This window comes from Nannospalax galili, unplaced genomic scaffold (assembly GCF_000622305.1).
Source record: "Nannospalax galili isolate Female #2095 unplaced genomic scaffold, S.galili_v1.0 scaffold115, whole genome shotgun sequence".
NCBI lineage: Eukaryota > Metazoa > Chordata > Mammalia > Rodentia > Spalacidae > Nannospalax > Nannospalax galili.
The window spans coordinates 6,362,037-6,387,221 of record NW_008340588.1 but is presented as its reverse complement, the minus strand read 5'-3'; the positions used below and the strand labels follow the sequence as shown (position 1 = coordinate 6,387,221).

Sequence of the window (25,185 nt, the reverse complement as noted above, 5' to 3'; positions counted from 1 at the left end):
TGTTGAGAACTGGGACATAAGACAGATGGTTAGGACACTAGGTCACAGAAGAGTCATGCTTCCATTGTGGGAGAGACTGCAGCTTAGTGAGGTGAACTATGGCTTTCTCAGCTTGCTCTCTTGTTTTTCTTACTAGGTGATTCTCACAGGGGACCTTGCCATGTGATGCCACCTGCAGGGCCCCTGCCGGTTCCTGCCACCAGATCTTGAACTTCTCAGCTTCCAGAACTGTGAGCTAAATAAACTTCATTCCTTTATAAAGTACCCAGTTTCAAGTATTTTGTTATAGCAACACAAAATGTACTAAGGCAGCCATGTTCTCACCAAATAACATGTATCAGTAGTATGGATGAAGACTAGAAATTATCTTGCACACGAGCTAGCCACTCTTCCTATCCCAGACAGAAGGCCAATATCTTTGTGAATATAAATTTCTATGAAAGGAACATATTTTCCTCTATTTGCGAAGAATAAAGAATTTAAAATAAAAGCAACAGTGTGATAGAAGTCTAAGAAGAAAAGCCAGAACTGGAACAGATGGAAACAGGGAAGGTGCCCAGGAGGGGCACACATCGACTAGAAGAGGGCTGAGCTAAAGCAGACCATGGTGGGCCATTTCCAGAAGTAGTTCCCAGCCTCTCATTGGTCTTGACTTGGTCCTAGCAAGAGAAGGGATGGTGATGCTGCCACACACGTTCTAAAGCTAGCCTCCACAGGTCTTGCAGGCTTGGAAGTTGTCAAGTGAAAAGTTCAGGCTAGTATCTTTGAGAGACCCATGAACACGAACCCGGCTGAGACCTCAGACAGGTAATAAGGAAACGAAGAGCAGCCAACCCCAACCAAGCTACCCCAAAAGGATGACCTACAGCTCACAGAGTATGAGCAATACTAAGCTTTGAGGGTCTAAGCCCCTGGATTTTGGAGGTTATTTGCTATGCAACAAAAACTAACTGATACACAGAGAAACCAAAGATGATGGCAGGGAAAGCAAAACCAAAAACGCAAAGAGAAGAAGCTCCCTAAAGGAGTTTCAGATTAAACTGCGAAAAAGCTAGAGGAAAGTGATTTGAATGATCACAATCATCCTGAAACTGGCTAAACCAGAATGTAATACAAACTAACAAAAGCAGAAGTGTCTTGGGAGGGGGGCACCTTGTTTCATACTGTAAGTCGTAGAGGTAGGTCAGTGCTGGCTTAGACGTAGGTTCAAAGGGCAAACCAGGATGAGGCTGCACATTTCCCCCACGAATGAGCCTGTGCATTCCTGGGTTCCCACTGACCACAGGAGACACGAGTGAATGCAGCAGGCTCCATAGGTCCCCCAAATGCCTTTAATTCTACTTCAAAAACAACCTCCAACAGGCCACAGACTAAGGGGCTCTTCTCTGGGGCTGGCCTAAGAGGAGTGGTGTGCAAAGGCTAACAACGTTGACTTGATGACTACAATCTCTTCTGCTCGTTCTTTCATTCTAGTCTTAGAAAAGAGCAAGTGTTTTGCCACTAGCCAAGAAGAAGCTCCAATAACCAGATAAGGAGCCATCAAGCTAAATCTGCTAGGCAATTTGTAATGGCCCTGATATATTTGACTAGGAGCTTGAGTTCGCTGGTAGCAGTGCTGGGAGCTGAAACTCAGTCCTAGGTCCCCAAGAAGGCAAATTCCCCTCCAATCTGCTCATTTGATGGAGGAGTCCACATTTGATTAAAACAAAACAAAACAAAACCACATTTTACTTAGAATCTTGGCTAAGATTAAACATATCTTACTTATCAAATGAGACTTTGACTTTCAAATTATAATTCAGCTCTTGCAATTTCACCAACAGTCTGAAAAGAAAAAGAAAAGTCATTACTTTAAAAGCTATTGACTAAAATTATTTATTATGCTAATTCCCCCATGAATAGTTGTATAAACCCCTTCTTTTCTCCATTTCAGGTTCGAATATTACAAGGAACCAACAAGTTTGTATGTCTATGTGGTCTTTCATTTTATGTACATTTGTTTTTTGTTGTTGTTGTTTTGTTTTGTTAGTTTTTTGAATATTTATTATTTTTATTTTATGTGTATGAATGTATTGCCTGCATGTATGTAAGTGCACCCGTGTTGTGCAATGTCTACAGAGGTCAGAAGAGGGCATCAAATCCCCTGGAACTGGAGTTATGGACAATTGTGAGTTGCCATGTAAGTACTGAGATTTGAACCTGGGTCCTCTACAAGAGCAGTCAGTGCTCTTAACTGCTAAACCATCTCTCCAGCCCCTTGTTGGTTTTCATCTCCCTACAGCCCCAGCTGGCCTGGAACTCACTATGCAAACCAAGCTGGCCTCAGTCTCAAAGAGAGCCAAGAGCTGGGATTAAAGGTATGCACCACCATGCCTGGCTATTTATGTATACCTGTGGCATCAATTCCTAACTATGAAATTTCTGTAGTAAAGACTGTAACATTAAACTCTAATGTTTATGCAATGCAACACTGATTTTATATTCTGATCAAAAGTTAGTGAAGGTAGCTGCTGTTTTATATAACCTCACCAACCCAGGGTTTTCATAAAAATATCTACTTTTGACCAATTTATATGGGTGAAAAATAGTGAACATTACTCTTATAAAACTTGTATCTAATTTTTCTGTCCTAAAAATACCCACGAAAAAATTAAAGACAAACATTAAAACTACCACCCATAATCTGGTGTGATTGATCGGTCCAGGATGGCGTAGAAAGACTGGAGCCCTGGATCAAGATTCCCTGTATGAGCCAGGCATGATGGCACTCACCTTTAATCCCAGAGGCAGAGGCAGGCAGATCTCTCTGAGTTCAAGGCCAGCCTGGTCTACATAGTGAGTTCGAGGACAGCTGGGGCTACAGAGAGACCCTGTCTCAAGAAGGCCAAAAGTTCCTTAGCAGGTAAGAAGCCAGGCGTGGTAGCAGACGCCTTTAATACCAGCACTCAGGAGGTGGAGGCAGGCGGATATCTGTGAATTCAAGGCCAGCCTGGTCTACATAGTGAGTTCCAGGACAGCTGGGGCTACAGGAAAACCCTGTCTCAAAAAGACCAAAAAAAAAAAAGACTCCCTGTACCTCAGCTCTGCTAGCTGGAGACCGTGGACAGGAACTTCAGGTCTCCGGTCAGGAGCAGGTGATGGAATTAGACTTCCTATTTCCTGTGACAGTGAGGTCTAGATTCCATGAGTGCTTATGTGTGGTGCTGCAGCACTACCTGCTGGAGAAGCAGCAACTGTGCACCCCAGTCAGCAGCACCCTATTAAAGCCAGGCCCAGATGTGCAGGATATAGCAGCTCATCCCCAGAGCAATGATTAATGGAATGCAGTGGCTCATTGGAATGAGCCAAGACCACAAGTTCTCACCAGGGAACACTTCTACAACTGTATCGAGGAGAAAAGCAGGCTAACTATATATGTAATCCTAGTTTTAAAAATTGAAATGTTAGGGCTGGAGAGATGGCTCAGCAGTTAAGAGTACTGGATGTTCTTGTAGACGACCCAGGTTCTAATCCTAGCACTTACATAGCAGCTAACAACTGTCTACAACTCCGGTTTCAGGAGATCGGATGCCCTCTTCTGTTCTCCATGGGCATTGCATGACACAGGTGCACTTACATACATGCAGGAATAACACTCATACACAAAAATAAAAACAAATCAATAAATAATAAATAAAAATTGAAATGTGTCATGTTTTGTTTACATATGTCTATGTATGAAGCATGACCAGAGATTTACGTATTTATGGACATAATTACGGTGGACAGATGCAGGCTGTTCACTGTAGTGATCCAGAGATGTTTAGATCACACACCACTGTGAAAACATGATGAGAACTCACCAGCAAAGTGTACATGTCATAAGCTACATTCACGCACACTACTTCAATGCTGTGGTTTCATAAAGCTCCTTAATAAGCCCATGATCGAGAGGGCTAGGGCTGCTGGGAACTTTGCTGTCTATTATATATGTTTCTGCGATTATAGACTGTTTCTTATTATGAAAATATATTTATGATTGGAGAAAAACAGGTGTATGTGTACAGGATATATATGGCTTATACTTCTGCTTTGAACACACACTTTGACTATTCTAAGGATGAATTCATATTTAAATGCCTACTGAAAAAATTATTTTCTCTAGAACACTGTATGTAAAAATTAAAATTTTTAATCCTTTAAAAAAATTTACTTATGCATATTTGTGGGTGTCTCTGTGAGCCACATGCACACAGGTGCTCACATGGGTGTAGGAACTGAACTTGAGTCCTCTGGAAGAGCAGCAAGCATTCTTAACTTCTGAACCAACTCTCTAGCCCCTCTACGCAACAATTTTATAAAAGAAAATCGAAGGGCTAGGTGTGGGGGTACACGCCTGTTATCCCAGCACTTAGGAGGCTGAGACAGGAAAAAAGAGAGCAGGAAATTAAAGGGGAAAACAATGGGATAGGCAGTATGGAACTGTATCTTTATTACCTCAACTTCACAGTGAACTGTACCCCAGTCTTCAAAACCAGTGGCCTCTGAGGATGAGTTGGCATGCACGGCTGTCTTTCCACCACAAATGAGCTAGAAACATGCAGCAAAGTGTAGACGATTAGCATTTCCATCAAGGTTAAGGCAGTAAAAAAATAAAAGATCTTCCCTAAAGTGGAAATGGAGTTAGAAAAATTCAAGCATTGAAAATATTGGAGAACTGAAAAATAATTTGAGAGAGTTTGATAAATCGGACAAACAAAGCAATGTCTGCTATTTAGTAAAACATGGAGTGGTCTCCAGCTCACTGTGGAAGTGGGGCCATGACTATCTAGCTGAGGGCTCCATCTGGCTGGCAGGTGATAGAAAGAACAAAGCCCTGCCCTGGGTCTCAGAGCCTAGGTGCAAGGGCTGAGAAGGGGGACTGGTTGGGAGGATGATATGCAGGAGCTCAGAAAACAGGATTCACAACATGACAAGGGAGGTCACAGCATGGGAAGGAGGGTACACGTATCCCGAGGTCAGATGTGCTGGGTCTCGGCAGAGACTAGCTAAGGGGCAAAAGAAGTAAAAAGTTACTATGCTTTCCAGCCTAGGTATCCAAAAGAATGAAGAGCCATTGGCATAAACAAGGAATTCTGATAGAATGGTGCCACTAAAATGTATATAGCCCAATAAACCCTTCTAAATTATCTGAACTGCCATGAAATGGTACTCTAGATAAAATAATTACAGACTTGTGAATCAATCTGCTTAGGGTTACCTCTGAATGAGCTGCTGGAAGAGGATGAAGGTGCGTTCTGACAACCCCTGTTTATTTTTTGTGATAGGGTCATGCTCATAGGTATACTTCTGTTCCAACTCTTCCAGCTTTTTAAGCTGCTGACGAACCTGTTGCAGACTCTCTGCGACAATAGTAAACCTGGGAAAGTAGAACACATAGGTGTCTTAGTGAGCAACAGTCCCAATGCAGCTTGAATTAAAGAGAATCACAGAAGTCAAGATGAGGTATGGGCAACACATGAATTTACACGCTGCACTGAGGGAGAAATGGGGAGATGGAGGCTTATGCACACATTAAGAAACTTAAGTTATTCAGAGAGGACAATTAGCATGCACTGAAGAATTACAGCATGGGTCAAAGGCCTCTGCACACTCCCGAGAGCTAGCTACACCAGGGGAGATGGGCTGGGCAGGGCAGGATTTCAGGTGACCTATGACGTCAAGGCATCTGGGATTTCAAAAGGGCAGAGCAAGGAGGACAGAGGCAGGGACCAGCAAAGCAGATGCCTTCATGTGACATAAGGGGAGTGAGGAGCCACTGAAGGCTTCATGCCAACACAGTGCCATAAGAAAATGCTGCCTCCAAAGGCTTTTCAGACACTGGGAAGGAGACTGAGGGGAGCGCCCTGGAAACTGCAGGACAACCAGGAAACTGGGTGGGGTAGAGAGGAGAGGAGAGGAGAAAGCATGCTCAGTTTATACTCTACACGGGTAAGGCTAATGAGGAAGTCTAGTGATTGGTTATGAGGAAGTCTAGTAATTGCTCACAGGCTCTTCCTTCCTCAGTCAGCTGCTAATGGTGAAAACTTCTAAGAGAGGCATGGTGTGGGAATGTACTTTATTTGGAAGATAGTAGAAAATCTTGTTTTTTTTTTAAAAAAAAACACCCTTCTCCCAACTGAAAACATCTACTGTACTTGGTGGATTTATTCATTTGAATCCAAGCACTGAGAGGCCCTTCACCATGAGATAAGAAGGCAAGATGTGACTGTGACTGGATGCACTCCTAAGGAGATTCTGCCGCATATCTCCCAGCTCCCTTCTAATGGTGGCACAAAGATAAAATGGCAATCCTTATACTGGAATGTAGTGCCACTGAAAGAGGCTCCTGTGGCCTAAGGTGACCAGTGGTCTCCAGATAGCTCAGGGCTGACCACTGGAGGATCTAGAGCACCAGTATCCCTCAAGTACAGGGGGCCAAACAGGGTTGAGAACCCCTACTCTACCACACAAGAAATCATACATATAGATACATATAGACAATTCACAGAATAAAAATAAATAGCTACATGTTAATTTTGATTTAAAAAAATTCACAGATCTCAGGAAAATAACCCTATTAAATCTCTGACTCTTGGATCCCTGGAAACTATCTTAGCCCACCATCCCCCCAGGTTCATTCCAAAAGCCCTTTAATCTATCCTAAGTTCAGTTCTCAAAGGAGCCCCTGGACTACACTAACAGGCTAGCCATAACCTGTCTGATGAGCTTTTGTCTCTGTTCTGTCCTTCAGGCTGTTGTTAGAGTGACCTTTCTAAACAAAAAAAAAAATCAGAGAAAATAGATGCCAAGCTTAAGACAGAAGCCTGCCTTTGCTCTCTCACGCCAGTTGGGCAAAGCCCCTGTTCTGAGAAAGGGGCTCCACAACTGGGCTGTGGTATCTCTTGTCACCTGTGTTCCTGCTTGTGTCTCCCCAACACTCTATGCTCATCTCTGCTGGAAAGAACTTCTCCCCAGTCTTCCTAACACATCCACTCACTCTCAGTGTTATATAATAACTATGTCATTTGAATTTGGTATGGTCCAAACCAAGCAGGCTGAATGTGGCAACAGTTATGTGTATCACTGAACTTTCCAAGTGTTCCCAGGGATGAAGCTGAACTATGTACGCCAAACTCTCAACTGCGGTGTTGACAGGGCCCATTCAACTAACAGCCCAAAGGCGTTCTTTATTAGCTTCTGTGGCCAGCCTGTCAGCTACCAATGTTCCACTCCAGGAAAATCTTACCAGCTCTGCAGCTGATCAAGGCAAGCATTGGGCGGTCCCCCAATACAGGCACTCTGCTGTCTTCGCTTCCACTCCACTAGCTCATTATTAATCAAGGTATTCTGGGTAAGTTCAGTGGCATTCAACAACTCTATTATTTTGTGAACTATCTCCTAATGGAGGGAGAAAGAAACAAGGTGAAATAAAGTTTTAATCAGTGAATTTTGAAAAACAATTTAAAATTTTTTAAAATTTATTTTTCTTTTATGTGTATAAGCGTTTTGCCTGCATGTATGTAGGTGTACCATGAGGATACAATGCCTGCAGAGGCCTTCAAATGGAGTCAGATCCTTTAGAATTGGAGTTACAGGTGGTTGTTAGCTGCCATGTGGGTGCTGGGAACTGAACCTGGGTCCTCTGCAAGAGCAATCAGGGCTCTTAACCTCTGGGCCTGAAAAACATATTTTTTAAAAGCAAAGCAAGTATCTCTTAGTTCTCAGTTGGACTCTAAGTTGTATAAAAATAATTTTTCTGGGGACTGGAAAGATGGCTCAACACTTAAAGAGCACTGGCTGCTTTTGCAGAGGACACAGGTTCCATTCCCAGAACCCGTATGGTGGCTAACAACCATCCGTAACTCCAATTCCAGGGTATCCGACACCCTCTTCTGACCTCTGTGGGCATCTCACAACACAGGTGCACTTACACACATGCAAATAATACACCCATACACATAAAATAAACATATTAAGTAAAAAATATTTAAAAAAGAATTATTTTTCTGGGCTGGCAATATAGTTCAGCAGGTAAAGGTGTTTGTCAGCAAGCCTGATGATCTGAGTTTGATCCCCAGGACTCTACATGATAGGAGGAAAGAACTGACTCCTACAAATTGTCCTCTGATCTACACACACACACTGTGGCACATGAGCACGCGTACACACACACACACACACACACACACACACACACACAGAGTAAATAAAATGTGACAAAAATATAAATAAAATGTAATAAAATTTTTAAATATTTTTCCTCTTTTAAACTTAAGTCCACTGTTCACGGCCTGTGACTAGAAAGCAAGCACTACCTTTCTCTTGTTGTCAAGCCTTAAAAACATCTGGTGGAGCAGCAGCTGTTCCTGTTTCTGGTCATTCTTTGCTACACTATTGGCTTCACTTTCTGTGAATTAAGAAACAGTAGATAAATATATATATTATATATGTATGTAAGAAGACAAATCCAACTAAATGATAAAATGCAAAGTCTGACTGTGATGGTGATGGTTAGTGTTAAGTAACTTGACAGAATCACCTGGAGACAGGCCTTTGGAAATGCCAGTGAGGGGGATTATCTTGGGTATACTAACTGACGTAGGAAGACCCATCTTGCCTGTGGGTGGGACTATTCTCTGGGCAAGGGATCCTGGATTACATAAAATAAAAGAAAGGCAACTGAGCAATCGTGTGTATTTAGCCCTCTCGGATTTCTGACTGTGGAGGCAATGTGACCAGCTGCTTCAAGCTCCTACTGCCTTGACTTCCCTATCTTGGATTGTGAGCTAAAATAACATTTTTTTTTGCCCTTAAGTTGCTCTTGTCAGGGTATTTTATCACATTAACAGGAAAAGAAATTGAAATACTGACCTTCAATCTTTATTGAACAAAACAAGAAAAAAAATATCCTAAGTATAAAGACGGAACACACTTAAACAAAGTACAGGTGTTTCAATGACCTAAGGCAACTGAAAATAGTGCTGTCTATGAATTAAGTCACTGCCAGACTGCTGCTTAAATGAACATGCCAAAATTACAAACTTGACATAAATGTCTATAAAGCATTGCCTAAGGGCCCTGAAAGAGAAGTACAGACAAACCAGGAAGCAGAGGGTGAGGTTCCTTCCTCTCATACATTTTTCCCCTAAACTAATAAACTCTCCCTAGTAACCAAATGATTGCTCGGGTAAAAACAGTGCCCTGTGTGTGCTGTAGAACATCCTTCTGGATCAGTTTTCATTTCTACTATCATTAGAAACATGCAGCAACAAGGAAATAGAGTGATGCGACTTTAACGCTGAGCTTACCAGAGGCACATGCACCTGCAGCTGCAATGTTTGCAGCAGTTTAGGGCAGGGATGCTCCATTTATAAACCATTCTATTTAGGCTAACAAAGAAGGTGATAACCAGCAGTTCTCTATCAACTGGCCTTGCTTTGCCCTCCTCTCTTGAGGACATCTGGCAATGGCTAGAGACAGTTCTGACTGCCATTACTGGGGGCTGATGGAAGTGTTCCTGACATCTGGTGGACTGAAGTCATGGATGTTGCTAAACATTCCACAGGGCATGAGACAGCCCTGCAACAAAGAATTATCTGGTCCAAAATGTCAACAGAACTGAGCTTAAGAAAATGCTGGACTGGGTCATCAAGGAGCCAAAATTAACCATTTACTCATAAAACATTTGTTAACTATGTTGTCTAACATAAACACACACACATACACACACACAAAATACAGCCTTTATTCTTACCTCTATTCTGTGAGGTTTTGCATTTAAAGTCATATTCATCTTGTAAATCTTCTAGGGTCTTGATTTCATGCTCTATGCACTACAAATAAAAATATAAACATGTTTTCCAATACCGTGAAAGATGAACTAGACTTACAAAAGTCTACTCACATACACACAATACTATGTATTGTGTTAATAAGAATGTAGTAACATTTTTCAGAAAATGTAAAATTTCTCAAAATATCACCTAGTTCAGGGCCTAAATTTTTATTTTTCCTTATCGTTTTGTGTGTGTGCGTGTGTGTGTGTGTGTGTGCGCGCGCGCACATGTATGAGTGTCTGTATGGTATAGGTGCATGTATGTGGGTGTCCATGCTCTTAGAGGCCAGAGACCGTCGGGTGTGCTGCTCTATCACTTTCTGCCTTATTTCCTTGGGACGGGGTCTCTCACTGAACCTGGAGCTAGGCTGGTAGCCAGCAAGTCCCAGCAATCCTCCTGTTTATACCTGCTGCCACCATAAAGCACTGGGGTTATGGCCATGCCCAGCTTTTTACATGGATTCTAGGGATTTGAACTCAGGTCCTCATGCTTACACAGCAAATGCTCTTACCCACCTGGGAGCTATCTCCCAAGCTCTTCCTTATCATTTAAAAAAAATATTTTATTATTTTTATTTTATGTGTATGCATGTATTGCCTGCATGTACATAGGTAAATGTACCCGTGTCATGCAATGCCCATGGAGGACAGAAGAGGCTGTCAGATCCCCTGGAACCAGAGTTATGGACAGTTGTTAGCTGCCATGTGGGTGCTGGGATTTGAACCCGGGTCTTCTGCAAGAACAGCCAGTGTTCTTAACTGCTGAACCATCTCTCCGGCCCTTCTTCCTTATCATTTCTGAGATGACCTCTCAGTGTGATTTAACAGCCTCATTGTGAAGCAATACAGTAGGGAGAAAACAAGCTCATGGAAAACCTGACTCCTTATGTGCAAGAAGGGTGACCATACCTCCCTGCTCAACTGGGACAGTCCTGTGGAATTCTTAACAGGGTCCTCTCAGCTATTCATACACATCTCCAGTTGGACAAGAAATTGCATGGTCGCCCTACAAAGAAGACTCATTTGTTTCATACTTCTGTATATTCTTCATCTGGATTTCCCTGGGCATGTCCAGATCAAGGTCACTTGTTTTTTTCTACTTCAATGGAGTCCTTCCCTAATACACTGCAAGATAACGCTGTTACAGAATCTAGGCTACAAAAGATCCTGGTACCCAGATGGACGGCACTGCTGAACCCTCTGGGTACCCAGATGGATAACACTGCTGAACCTCTCAACTGGATGGCCTTTTCCACAAATAACCTTCCCAAGAAGAGTGAACACCAGGGAGCCCTTGCAGTGATTTGTTTCCATAACCTGTCTTTGAAGTGTTATCTTAAATTTCTGTAGACATCTCATGTTAATCAGAAATGTACTGAAATTAATTTGAATGAAACAGTTTTTGTTCATTTTCTAAGTTTTAGAATAAAACAGATTTTAAGGAAGATGGATCATGTTTATCCTGGAGCTCTGTGTAACTCTAGCAACATCCTGATTTGAGAAATGTAAAGGCCTATTTAGTGCAACCCCAGTATTTAGAAGTCATAACAGGAGTCATAAAAAAGCACAGTTGGTCACTGGCTTTACCTATTTGTTTACTTCCAGTTTAGTAGTATAATTTTCCTTCTCAAGTGCTTAAAAGACTAGTTATTGGGCTTACACTCAAAAAAAAAAAACTGAAGCTTTTTTCCCTTTCAGAAAGCTATAGAAAAAAAATGCACAAATATACTCAATACTCACCATAACTTGGTCCTTCACATTTCTGACTTTGCTGTCAAGTTCCTTCTGTTTGTCTAACATCACAGTGTTCTGAATATTCCCCGCCTGAGCCTTTAATAGGAAATGCATGGTTAACAGTCATCAGTTTATTTGACGTATTTACTCAATGATCACATTCCAAAGTCAATTCCACACCGCATGGCCTACTTACATCACAGACATTCCAAATCTTACTACAGGCTTTCTATAATTGCATGAATAAGAAATATCTCAATTTCCAAAACCTGGAAAATTCTGACAAACTTTTAACAACATTACAGAAAGTGTAGGTAGAGTTCATGCCTGGGATGTGTACAAATTTTCATTAATTCTTATAGTTATGTGACAATATATCAGGTTTGTCAGTTCTGTACACAGATTATCCATATTAGCCCAGCAAGTGTTTACCTTAAAAGTCTTATGATTCAAAGTGTGCTCCCCAGACCAGCAGCATCTTATTACCATGAGAGCTGGATGTAAATGGAATCTCAGGTTCTAATCTGCTGACTAAATCAGAACCCCATTTCCACTCCACCCTAGGTGATACAGAGGTATACTGAAATTAAAAAGCCCTGCCATTGAGGGCTTTAATGAAACTCTACTCAATTACAAAATCAATAATGAATATAAACCAGGACTCGCCTAATTGGTCCTTTTAAGACTCAGAGACCAGTGTCTTTGCTCATCACATTGGGTAGACCCTAGCGTGTGCATTCAGCATATACTTACTAAGTAATTGTCAGGTAATATTCTAGACCCAGCTGTTAGGAGTAGTAACACAATGGTACCTGCTTTCACAGAGTTCAAATTCTAGAAAGATAGGATTTTTGCCTAAAGTTTCCACACAACAAAATTATGCCCATCAACCTTTCTTGCCATGTCCTTCACAGCATAGATTCTACCTGGGTTTTATATCATAATAGAAAATTTTGCTCTGCTGAAAGATATAACTGAATTCACCCATTCTTCCCTAGTGCTTGTGTTTATTTTTATCTTTATTTTTAATATCTTGTATTTTACCTTTTAAAATAGATTAAAATTGCACATAGTAATGACCATGTGATGCTTCAATTTATTAACCATTGGGGATGTTTGAATCGGAGTAAACATATCTATCTCCTCAACCACATGATTTATTCATGGTAAAAACATTCAGAATCGTGTATAATTTAACATCCTCTAGCTTTCTGACCTACATAGTGCATAACTATTATTATAGCTATCCTACTATGAAGTATCAAAACAGAGCTGCTCTTTTTTCACTTTTAGATCTATGAACTATTTGAAATTTATTCTTTATTCTGTTTTGTTTTGAGACAGAGTCTCATGTACTCTAGTCTGGCCTTGAACTCACTATGAAGCTGAGGATGTCCTTGAACTTCTGAGCCTTCTGCCTCTACTCCTGAGTCCTACGCATACATACTTGAAGAATGACAGGGAAATGTCAGATGAGAGCACTGTGCAAAGCGTTACCTGTTGTGTCTCTTACTATCCCCAACTCCCCTAGACACCAGGGCCTTCCTTCCCATCCAAAGAAGCCTTGGCCAGGTGTTTAACCCCTCAGGTGTCCTCTGAGGCTCAAAATTAAACCTCTACCTGGGTCATTTATGTTTTCAATAGGGAACTCAAAAGTGGGAAAGTCTTCAAGTCCCATGAACAGCCAAGGGGTAGGGTTGGTATGGCAGAGCAAAGAGCTCCCACTCTGGCTTCAATACCCACTCTAGGCTGAGGAGCTAAACATGAAAAGTGGCATGCTGTGTGCAAAAGTGGACAATCTGTTCTGCTGCCCACCTCTGCTCTTAGCTGTCCTCTCTAATGTATTTGAAATACATGGGAGGTCCATTGCATAGTGCTTTTAGGATAGGCAAATTTCCTCCACAAACCTCTCACATGCATGTCAGGGTGGAGACAGACACTCTTCTCTAAAAGGAGTCAAAGTAGCCAGCTTTCCTCTAAGGTTGATATGCAGCTTTGCTCTTTAGGTTCGATACCAAATGAACTAGCCAGCTTGAGTTTAAAATAATATTTAAATATTTAGCACAGCAAGGTGCTTTCATTGTCATTGGGGGATAGTAACTGAATGCCCAAGGAAAGAACAGGTTCCTAAGGGATATGATGAATGCTCGGGAAGGCAGCGAGAATGGCCTTTGCCACTACCACTTCTGTCTCTGTCCTTCCCCACCATGACACGGTTCACCATTATCTGTCAGTGAAACACACAAGGCGTTGATTTTACTGTGTCCTCTGCATTCTCCTTCTGTGTTGGAAAGGTCTGGCTAGAACAACTCATACATCAGCTTCACAACTGTCTGCCTACCATTCTCACCACTGCATTGCTCAAGAAAGGGGGAAAAAAAGTCACTGTAACTGCAACCCTCCCCTGCTAAACCCTGGCTGCAAGATGATTAGTAAAACCACCATCAGAAACCTTAGTAATGCTAAAACTTTGACTCATTTACTGTTTGGAGGTCTTGAATATTTAATGAGCGTCTTAATCTAGTTCAAAATAAAGTCTTTGATCTTCCCATTAAACTCTTCTTCTCCCTTAAAAATCTGTTGTGTCCTGGAAAGAAAAGTCCTGTTCCTGCCTTGTTCCCTGTCTTCTCACCCCAGTAGACAGCATTACCATTCTCCAAGTGACTCAAGTCCCAACTGTGGAGGCATCCTTGATTTCTCACTCTCCCAAAACATAACAAATTGTTAATCTGTGTACTGTTTCCTACCTTCGTGGACTCTGAGTGTCTCTCATGGCCACCCCTTTGCACAGCTGCTAGAACCCGATGCCTTCTGCCTGCTTCCATTCCTATACTAGAAGCTTCCTGGCCCTGACCTAAAAAAAACCAGCCCCTACCAGTCATCTCATAACCCAATATGGTATCTTTACCACAGTTAACACTACCTATAAGTATCTCATTTATGTGTTGTACCTCTCTGTACTAGAAATTAATTCCATTAGATAATAGTCTTTCATAAAGTCCAGTTCTATAGAACCTCTAAATCTGACCTCTGCTTCCTGGCATTACAAAATCAAAGGAATATTCATCATTCTCTTAATCTGGGCCTTAGTAACATCTGTGAAATGAGCAAATGGAATTCTAATTGTTAGTATTCAGTTAGGAAAAAGTACCTGATTAAATCTCTGGGCATTTTCTAAAATCTTCCTTTCTTCCTTCAGACAGCTGTAGATGATCATAGACATTTGCACCGGATCTTCTTGAAAATTATCCTAGATATAGATGGTTGGGATAAAAATCAGTTCAGAATGTTTCATTCAAAGATTCTTAAACTGTAGGCCATGATGGAATATGAATGTTTCAAAAATTTTGCCAATGAAAGGCTTCTGAATATACAACAATCAAACATGAATTCACAGTCCAATGAATAATGAATCGGAGGTTGGTTTGGGCCATGTCACCTGTGTTGCATCACAACTTCACCACAGCCTTGGTTCTGAGCACACAGCCATGGGTACTTTGCATAGCACTAGGCTTCATGCCACGTAATACCAAATGGCCTGAAGTATGTCGGCTCAGATTACAGACTACCACATGGTATGAACTGCATTGTTTGTAGTCTATAGACAAAGTTTGCTGCTCTTATAGCAATATAATGGTTTAACTATGGAAAACAATGACTTTTAAAACGTGCTAATGTTATTCCTCAGTCTGTATCAAATTAGTATATATCTGAATTTTACCATGTGAGACAAACAAGTATTCTATTTATTTATTTATTTTTATTATTATTATTTGGGGGGGGGTCTTTTTTTGAGACAGTGTCTCCCTGTAACCTCAACTGGCGTGGAACTCACTATGCAGTCTTGAACTCACAGAGATTTGCCTGCCTCTGCCTCTCATAGTGCTCGGATTAAAGGACACCACACCCGGCTAAGTATTCCAGTCATTAGTATCTGAACTTGCTTTCTTCTTTAATAAATGAGAGAATTACAAGTATATTAAAAAATTGTTTTAAATAAATTTCTTTTTTATTTCTTATCAGTAAATGTTAGTTTTATATACTTACTTTATATACCAATATACCTGAGGTTGTGTAAATACTGCTTTGGTGAAAAGGAGTCATTAGTAGAAAAAGTTTGTATTAAACAACAGTGTATCATAAATAAATATGAATTTTTTATATTCCTTAAGAAATCCTTTCCCCCCCCCCTTTTTTTGAGACAGGATCTCACTGTGTAGCTCTAACTGGCCTGGAACTCACTATGTAGACCAGTCTAGCCTCAAATTCACAGTGATCTGCTTGCCAAGTGCTGAGATTAAGAGAAATCTTAGGTTTTACCTAATAAATTTTCCTTAAGCTATTTTTGTAGAAAATACAAAATAAATTAGGACAAAATTCACTTTAACTTAACCAAAAGTGAATATCTTGATTTAAAGACAAAATATTTTCACATGTGGAATTTTTTTGGTGCTAGGGACTGAATTGAGAGCTTCAAGCACAGTAACCACACTCTTATCACTGAGCCACACTTAAACTTCTTCATAAATGCTTTAGTAACTTTCAGTAGTTCCTAAAGCCAACTGTCTTCTGTTAGGATATGGAGACAATGTAAACTACTTAAGAACTACTCATGATAGTCTTCAACTAATTCCTCAACATAGAATGGAAGTTGGCCTATGCTTTGCATTAGACCAAAGACATTCACCTCCATTTCCCCATGTCTGCTGTCAATCATGCACTTTATAACAATTAGAATGGAGCAAATTCTGAATAAGAAAAATTTCACACAGTTAATCTGATTTCTGAAAGGGGCAACTCCACCAGAAGCAAGGCAAGCTGGAGTCTAGTCACCCACTTACAACTAGGCTGCAGGGAAGTCAAACATCCCTGGAGTCAATCCTTATCTGTACATCTAAGGACTTAAGACCTAAATGACCCCTAAAATTCCTTAGAGCTTAATGTGTTATCATAGTTCACTGCTCTGAAAATTAATCCTTTTTCTTTCTTTTAAATATTAACTAATTTTTAGTCAATGAGTGTATGCTCAGTAGCATCTGTTGAAATAAATGTTATAAATATAGAAATACTTCGATGACAACAAAAAAACTAAGTCATACCTGAAGGTTCCGCTTGCTTTTCCTTATATTATGCTGCAACAAAAAATTATTCTCCAAAGAAAAGCGGCTGTACTGATCATCCAGCTGAGACAGGAGGTCATGGAAAAGAATGGTGGCAAATGAATCATCATAAGCAGCATGTTCCCTGCAAGATTCAGAAGGGAAATGTGTCATTCCATGGACTACTTCAGCCAAAAGAAACACCGTTATTGAAATAATTGAAAAGTGATTTTAGGTGTTCTTAAGTTTATTTTCTTTTTAATCTGACATTTTTATTATCAATTTTGCACAATATTTTTATTGCATATTTACTATACATAAACTATAGTACGCTTAAGAGATTGTACAGAAAAACTATTCATGACTCATTTCCAAAAAAATCAACAGGGACATTTGCTTTCTAATACTTTTAGAATGGTTAAATTTTTTGCAATAATCAAATAACAAATTTAAAATATAAAATGCTCAGTGACTAATGGATTTTGGTCCTTTGGCCACTGGTAAGATCATTTCTGTAAACACAGCTCCATTAACATCTTCATTAACCATAAACTTCTTTCCCTAACCAGCAAGTTTTGCTTACCAGTCTTGTTTTTCTAGCCACTGAGCCAGGTACTGCCTGATTTCCATAGGAAAACTATCATCATAAAGCTGGTGAACCTGCTCCAGGAATTTGGAGTCCAGCTGCTGCAGCTCATACCACTGAGACATCCTATAGGGAAAAAAACCAAACCAAATACACATCAAGAATGGACACAGAGTTCCAAGTGAAGGGTCACTTAACTTGCTTAATGCAAGACATAATTTATCTCTGAAAAAAATATTACTTAAATGTTATCTGTATCCAGTGTTTGTTTTTTACTGGGCTTTGGGATCTTTTTTTTTTCCTTCTTTGAGAAACACATCTTCAGATCTGAGTTCAAATGTTAGGGCAGCCTTATTTCAATAGCAACCACCTCTGAGATATTTTTCTTTACAGCATTACCAATTCCCTGACTCACCACATATATTTTCTTTTTTACTTTGTTTTTGTCTAAGGACGGGAAGGATGAGGGAAAGAGGCGCTGTTCATTGCTATAATCCTGAGAATGATGTCAGGCACAAACTAGGTATCTAACAAATATGACTTTAAAATAATTTATGTTTTATCAAATAAATAAGTGGAAAACTTTATTGGAATTAAGACAATTCCAAGCACTTTCCAAAAACTGTTCCATACAGTACATTTTTGAACTGGTATTTTATACTTTATGATTCTTATGGTAAAGTTAAATATTTTTATTAAACATTTTTAAAGAGATTCATTTTTTTCTGTGCCTTCTACAAACAACAAATCTGGCACAAAGAAGTCCTAAATCTCAGTGGTGATTTGTTTTGCTTTATTGTTGTTTTATAGAGGTCAGAGGTTGAGGTTAGGCTATCTTCAATCACTTTTCTACTTTTTTTGTTTGTTTTTTTTGAGACAAGGATTCTTATTGATAGACTGCTGACCAGTGAGCCCTGGGATCTATTTCTGTTTGTCTCTGTTCTCCAGCACTGGGGTTAAAGGTGCATGTCACCCCCAATTTTTTTTTAATGTTATGTGTTGGGAATCTGATTTTGGATTCTCATGCTTGCACAGTAACATGTCACCCAGTGAACCATCTCTCCAGTCCCTCAGTAATAATTTTTAAGCATGTACACAAAAGCCAGGCATGGAGGTACAAACCTGAAATCCCAACACTTGGGAAAACTGAGGCAGCAGGAAGATCATGATCTCAATACCAGCTTGAGCTACATACTAAGTTCAAGACCAGCCTAAGTAACACAGTGAGTCACTATCTCAGAAAAAGAGAAAGATTTCAAAAATCATTATTGAGTATAATTTGAAAGGTTAAGGTAATACTTATCTTTATAGGTAACTATGAAGTCAATATTTATATAACAAATTCTAAAGATTAAAAATTAATCTAAATTAACAATTTAAGAAAGTCTTATGATCTATTAGGAAAACAGTCTCCTATGATCATCATGTAACAGAATTTACATCAGCACACGATGAGGTCAGCATATGGTGAATATATCCGGCCAGACTTTGAGGAAAAATTCTGTATTTGAAAGTAAGGTATGGAATCGTGATATATGCCTGATATCAAACACACGTGTGCAGGCATGTAGTCATCCCTGCTCCATAAATGTCCTTCTAGAGGAACGCAAATAAATTTCTAGACTACAAAGCTAGTTATCATTACAAATACCGTTAAAGAACGACCAAAGTCTACCACTGTAGCATACCTGTGTGGCCACCTGAATTTTTACTTCAAACTTATTTTACCTGTATAGAAGTCCAAATAAGTGGCTCTCTCCTTGCTGGTGATGTGCCTAAAGAAAATATGGGCTGTCGGCCAGTGAGACCTACGGTGTCTCTTAGAAGCCAAGTGCTCAAACAACTTACTCCCCTAGCTACAGGTGGTTAAGACTGTGCAGAGCATACATAACACCTGGCACAAATGAGGTGAATCAATAGATTCATGTTAGCAAATCCAGAGTCAGTTTCATCTCCTAAAATCTGGTATTAAATCTGGGAGCGGCAAGACTTATCTCCCAATCACCTGGCTCAAATTCTGCATTTAAGGCTGACTCCCTCCTCTCTAGCCTTAAGACCAGCTGGCACACTGCCTCCAACACTCTATCCTCCCAATCCAACCTCTACTGCAGATGCAGGGCCACATCCATCTTCTGTACAAAATGCTACTGGTCTGTCCCTTCCTACAATGACTGCTGCCTTCCTCATCTCCTTCCATCAACAAAGTAACTCAGGAACCAAACTAATTACTGTTTTCCAAATGAACTCAACATTTCTGCTCTGTCCATCTGCTACTCACTCTTGCTAATAGCCATCTCACAATTTCTGCTTCTCTAAGTCATCCTAGCAACCAAAGTTCTGTACAAATGGCCCTTTTCCCCTAAAGCTGTAGGAGAGATTTGCTTTCTTTGGCCTATGCTTTGCTGTGTTCTGTGTCTATTAGAGCATGAATTCCAGTCTTCTGTGTGAAACTCTACGTCTGTCTCTGATGTACGGTGAAAGCATCAGAGCCTCAAAGGGAATAATTTTTGCTTTTAACATCCTCTGGACCCTGAACAGTGACCCGTATATGGCTCAAACCATATAAGTAAGTGTTACTGAGCACATACCAGTTTGTTCAGCTGAAACCTTGTATATTTCAGGAGGAACTGGAAAGTAGGAGGCAAACCCTATTATGATCCCACAAGTTTTGAGTCCAGTATCCTCATTCCTCAACAGAGCACAGTGCATTGTACTGGAGGCTCAAATCCTATTTCTGCCAGATAAAAACAACTTCCTCTCCAACTTATAAAAGCACCCAAAGCACAATCGACCACTCATCTATATACCTACCCCTGAACTCGAAGGTAGTACTCTGAAATGGTTTTTAAAGTAGTTATATTATTTGTGGTTCTGCAGGAACTGAGTATCAATTAAGTTCCAGATCAGTAAGGTCCTCCTCCCTAAGGATTGATACATAATTAAGATTCTAAATTCATTTCATGAACACTTACTGACCTGCCTCCTGGTACCCCACAAAGGGGTTAGGGATTCCACACAAGCAACCAATACACACAGCAAGTTAGGTGCCAAGTCTGTGGAGCTGCATACACTGGGTGCGCGTCTACCCCAGACAGCTCCGAAGGCTGGTATAGTGCCAACGAAACTGTGAGAAGAAAAACACGTTACAGTGGTGGAAAGTGGCCCTGCTCGCACTTGGGGCCCTCGGGTGACAGGTCGGAGGCCAGCTTCCGCAGCCCGGGGCCCCGACAAGCGGCACCCCACCCAGGCCCCGGAGCCCCGCGCGCACTCACTGCACACAGGCGCCCCGGGCAGGCTCTCCCCGCGCCCGCTCCCCTCAGCTCGGTCCCGGGAGGCTCTGTGGGGCGCGGTCCTCAGATGCAGCTGAGTGCTGTACAGACTCCGCGCTGGAAAAAGAAAGAACCTTGGGGAAGAAAAGACCCTGCGGCGCCCGGCCTCCTTCCACCTCTGCCAATCACCCCGTTTCCACGCCCAGCCAATCGGACGCGGCTGTTCCGCCAGCACACCGCCTCCCTCCGGTGATTGCCTCTGGCGCTTCCTGTCCTCCCCAGCCTAGGGGCGGCGCTCCAGCTGGGGAGACATCGAGTGTCCCGCCTGAAAGTTCTGTTTGCACGTTTGCGGAACAACTGAAAGGAAGTTTTGTGTTTGCAGAGGCCCAATCTTGATTCATTAGTCCCATCACTGAGAACTTGGGCAGGAGACAGAGTTGGGGGCGTTGTCGTTAGTTTAGCAGTTGACCTTATAAACGTCCGTTTTACTTGACCTTTTGGAACTCTGACGCAGTTGACGCCTTCATTCCTTGGTCACGATGACAACGCCTCCTGGCGTCTAGAGCCTCGCAGGGGTTCTTTCTCTAAGGCCTCTACCTCCGCTACCAAACCACTAGTGCAATGAGAAAAGTCAGGGTCTGGACCTTGATCTATTCTTTACCTACCCTTCTCGCATTGTGCCTGTGATGACCTCACCCACAGCTTTTGGTGTCCTTTTAGATGAAACTCCCCTAAATGCATCTCTTCCCACACTCTTCTCCAAGCTCCAATTATTTCCCACTGACAGCCTCTCCTTGACTATCCAGTGACTTCTGCAAACTAATTATGAAGTCATGATTTTTCAGACTACCGCTTACTTTGGAAATGGTGTATGCCAAGTAGTAGAAGTTATCCTTGACATGGCCTTATCCCTGGCTCCCCACACCTGGTCCTCAACCCTTGTTGGGTTTGCTCCTCAGTATTTCCTAAGTCTCATTTACTTCATCTTTTCTGCCACCCCCCATCCTCTTATTTGGGTTATTGCAGTAGGTCCTCAAATGACTGCCTTGCTTCAGCTCGTTTTGCCCATTTAATTCATTCTCCATACAGCTGCTTTAGTGATTTTTAATTGCAAAGCTGATCACATCATGTGCGAACATAAAATCTCATGATGGCTTTTCTTGCTTGCTCTTAGACAATTCACGTTTCTTAATCTGGTTTATAAAACCATGGCTCCCCTCTCTTTCTTACCATCTCGTGCCACTTTTTTCTTTGCTTGCTTCAGCATTTTTGTTCTTCAAATAAACCAAACACTTTCCCCAATCTCAAAGTCTTCTAACCAATAGTTCTCTCTTTGGAAAGTCCCTTGAGCCAACGTCTGTGTTTCCTAACTTCTTTGCTGGCTAAGCTTAAAATCTCAGATCAAATATCACTTTCCCAGGTAATGCAGCACTGAGTCCTGACTAGATCTTCTTGGAACATATGCCCATGAAAATATTGGTTCCATCTAGTAGAAATTGAATCAAACCTTGAATAGTAAAGTACCTTTGGGTAGGAGAAGGACCTAAACAATTCCCCAGGGATGTGCATATATGCATGCATATTATAGTTTTTATTCTTTCTCCATCTATGTAGCTTATTGTCACACATGCATCCTCATAAAATCAGCACAGATATCACGTCTATTCCTGCTCCTCCCCAAATGTCTTTACCTTTCTTTCTAGTCTTGTCACTCATTGTCAAACCTGTTCATGTCTTGCCCTTTCCCTCATGATTTTAATTGTAATTCTTCCTTATTACAGTTTTTGAAGTTTCCAAGTCTTATAATTTCTAATATTTAAAGCTTCTGGATGAAAAAAAACATATTTATTTTAAAGGTGTGATTGTAAGGTATCAGCTGCCTTAAAAAGTAACCAGCGCAGCCGGGTGTGGTGGCACACATCTTGGAAGGCAGAGGCAGGTGGATCTCTATGAGTTCAAGGCCAGCTGGTCTGCATAGTGAGCTCCAGGTCAGCTGGGGCTACAGGAAGACCCTGTCTCAATAAGACCAAAATAATAATAATAGTAATAATAATAATAATAATGATAATAATAATGATAAAGTAACCAGCCCCAAACCAAAACAGAAACCTAGAGGATGAGAAATTTCCAGACACATGATAGCTATCTTACAACATTCAGTTTGGGAAGTTACATCTTTATAACAACAACATCAAATATTCAAAAGATATAAAACTGAAAAACAATGTCATGTCTGGTAAATTATATTATTTTCAAATCTTTTCTTTCCCTTCCTACCCTTTGTCATGGGGTCACTAGGGGTAGAGCACTCCTTTCTGTGCCCTGACTCGGGCTGTGTGACTTCCTCTGCTAAAGGAATGGTAAAAGTTGTGACATACACATATGACCTGAAACTGTCTGTTCTTTGCCATCAGCTTGTCCTTGTACGCTCCTTCCTGTGCCAGGAGATGATACACCTCCAAGAAGATGAGCCTGCTTGAGCCTGCTACCTGAAGAGTCTCTCCAGTTGACCTACAGGCCCACGATGAGAAGTATGTTAACTGCCACTGTGTATCTCTGAGATTCCCTCATCCCACTGAAATAACTACTTTACAGATGACAAAATGTGTGTTCTCAATTTTCTTAAAAAATAAGAATGCTGCTGTGCTAAAATGAATGGGATAACAATATCCAATAAATGCAAAGACTTGCATTGGACTTAAAAGGTCAACAAATGGCAAGAGTCCCTTTTATATCACTAGTAATCAGAAGAATTGGGTACGAGGAAATTCATGCTTTCCCATTCCTGAACTGGTGTGTAGGCAAAAGAGAGTCTAAGGTAATAAGAAGTCTAGAAATTCATATGATGTCACAGTAGAAAGCCTCATAGAAACCATTCCAGATCTTTCATTTCAAGAACATTTATTTTTGCTTGGAGAAAACCAAGCAGAAATATCTCTATTCCTTATTTTCCCTTCTTCTGTTCTCCAATTATTCAGTTGTATTCATTGGTTATACTTCCCTCCTTGCACAAAGCATTTAAAGTAATAACAGAACTATTTACAATGACTAGAAACAGAAATATAAAGATGATAATGCAACCAGCCAAGGTAAAAAGATAGATATTATAATTTATATATCTCTTATAACAAATTAGAAAGGATCTTTTGGTAGATTATTTTCAGTAATGACCACGTGATTCTCTTCTCTGTAATCTACACCTCTTTGCAATGTGACTGTGACTTTAGCAGGTGGAGGGGACTGTTTCCCCAACCATTGAATCTGGGCTGAATTGTGACTTGCTTTGACCAATATTATGCAGCAGATATGGCACGGTGTCTGTTGAGGCTAGATTTATATAGTCTCAGAGCCCTATGTCTCTATGACAAGTCGAGCTAGCCTTTTGACGGATGAAAGACCACATGGGCCACAGCTAATATCAACGCTATTGTCCACACTCAGACCTCAGACATGTGAGAAAATCCAAGCAAGATCAGATGGGCCTGACCCAGAGGGCAGAACTTCATCCCCTACTCTAGATTCACAAGCAATCAGAAATGGTTGTCTTACCTTACTGAGTTTGGGATTAATTGTATTTATTTTTTTTTTAATTTATTTTCTTTTTTTGGTCTTTTTGAGACAGTGTCTTCCTATAGCTACAGCTGACCTGGAACTCACTATGTAGGCCAGGCTGGCCTCAAACTCACAGAAATCAGCCTGCCTCTGCATCCCAAGTGCTGGGATTAAAGGTATGCGCCACCAGACCAGGCTAGTTGTATTTATTATATATTTTAGATACCAGATCACTGATAGAGATCTTGTAGAGAGCAGGGAAGAAAGCATACAAGAACTGAATGCTAAAATAAACACTCTGAAGTGGAACAGCCCTGTTTTCTTTCCCCATGGTGTTCCCCCTGGAGCCTCTTATCTTCAAGGAGTATCTTATCTGGTTTATACCTCCCACACCGTCCTCAAAAACAAAAACAAAACAAAACAAAACAAAAAAAACTTACTAGCTTTGGACTTTCTTCACAGCCTTGATCTGTTTTAAAACGGCAGCAAAATAGCTGATGAACAAACCTACAGAAAACTGTGCCGAGACTTCCTCTCCCCTCTCAGCTAACCTGTTGTACTTTAGCTATACTTTCCTAATGTCAGTAGTATTGTTGCAATTCAAATATCTCAGTAGGAATTTCTAAAAACACCACCCTCTTCACCCCTACTCACCAACTGTAAACCTTGCTTCTAAGCAGTCGTAAGAATGCCACTTCTATGATGTGCACCCTATGTGCTCATCTGGGACGTGGTGAGACAAAATGGGAGCACAGCAGAAATACATTAGATTTGAAATTATTTTAGGTCTCTGGATTTGGTGTTTCTTTGGCAGTTAATAGTAGTCCTATAGAAGCCCCTCATATATAGCTGCTTGTTAGAATGCAGTGTACCTGTCAGGTTGCAAACACACTTGCTATATGCACATGGCGTATTTCTCCCCAATACGAAGTAAAGTCATGAATATTTTTGAGAAAATGGGTACGTGCTGCCAATCCATCTTCTTTTTTTTTAAAAAAAAAAATTTGCTGGGCGTGGTAGCACGGGCCTTTAATCCCAGCACTCCGGAGGCAGAGGCAGGCGATCTCTGTGAGTTCAAGGCCGGCCTGG

At 40.9% G+C, this 25,185-nt stretch overlaps 1 protein-coding gene across 2 annotated transcripts in view; it reads right to left on the bottom strand.

The window, feature by feature from the left end:
• The window catches only part of Stat1 (signal transducer and activator of transcription 1), a 38,274-nt gene extending 17,527 nt beyond the window's left edge, over nt 1-20,747 (bottom strand). Inside the window, exons 1-12 of one of the 2 annotated variants that reach the window (XM_008835610.3) lie at nt 20,548-20,747; nt 20,252-20,399; nt 17,273-17,401; nt 16,690-16,834; nt 14,742-14,840; nt 11,597-11,686; nt 9,776-9,854; nt 8,337-8,428; nt 7,268-7,419; nt 5,240-5,398; nt 4,477-4,569; nt 1,765-1,824 (exon numbers count right to left, since the gene is read on the bottom strand). In XM_008835610.3, coding sequence (XP_008833832.1) covers nt 1,765-1,824; nt 4,477-4,569; nt 5,240-5,398; nt 7,268-7,419; nt 8,337-8,428; nt 9,776-9,854; nt 11,597-11,686; nt 14,742-14,840; nt 16,690-16,834; nt 17,273-17,400 — 1,097 coding nt within the window. In that variant the 5' untranslated portion in view covers nt 17,401; nt 20,252-20,399; nt 20,548-20,747. The remainder of the gene's footprint in view (nt 1-1,764; nt 1,825-4,476; nt 4,570-5,239; nt 5,399-7,267; nt 7,420-8,336; nt 8,429-9,775; nt 9,855-11,596; nt 11,687-14,741; nt 14,841-16,689; nt 16,835-17,272; nt 17,402-20,251; nt 20,400-20,547) is intronic. The other variant, XM_029564751.1, reaches the window with a different exon arrangement.
• Between the last annotated feature and the right edge of the window lie 4,438 nt (nt 20,748-25,185).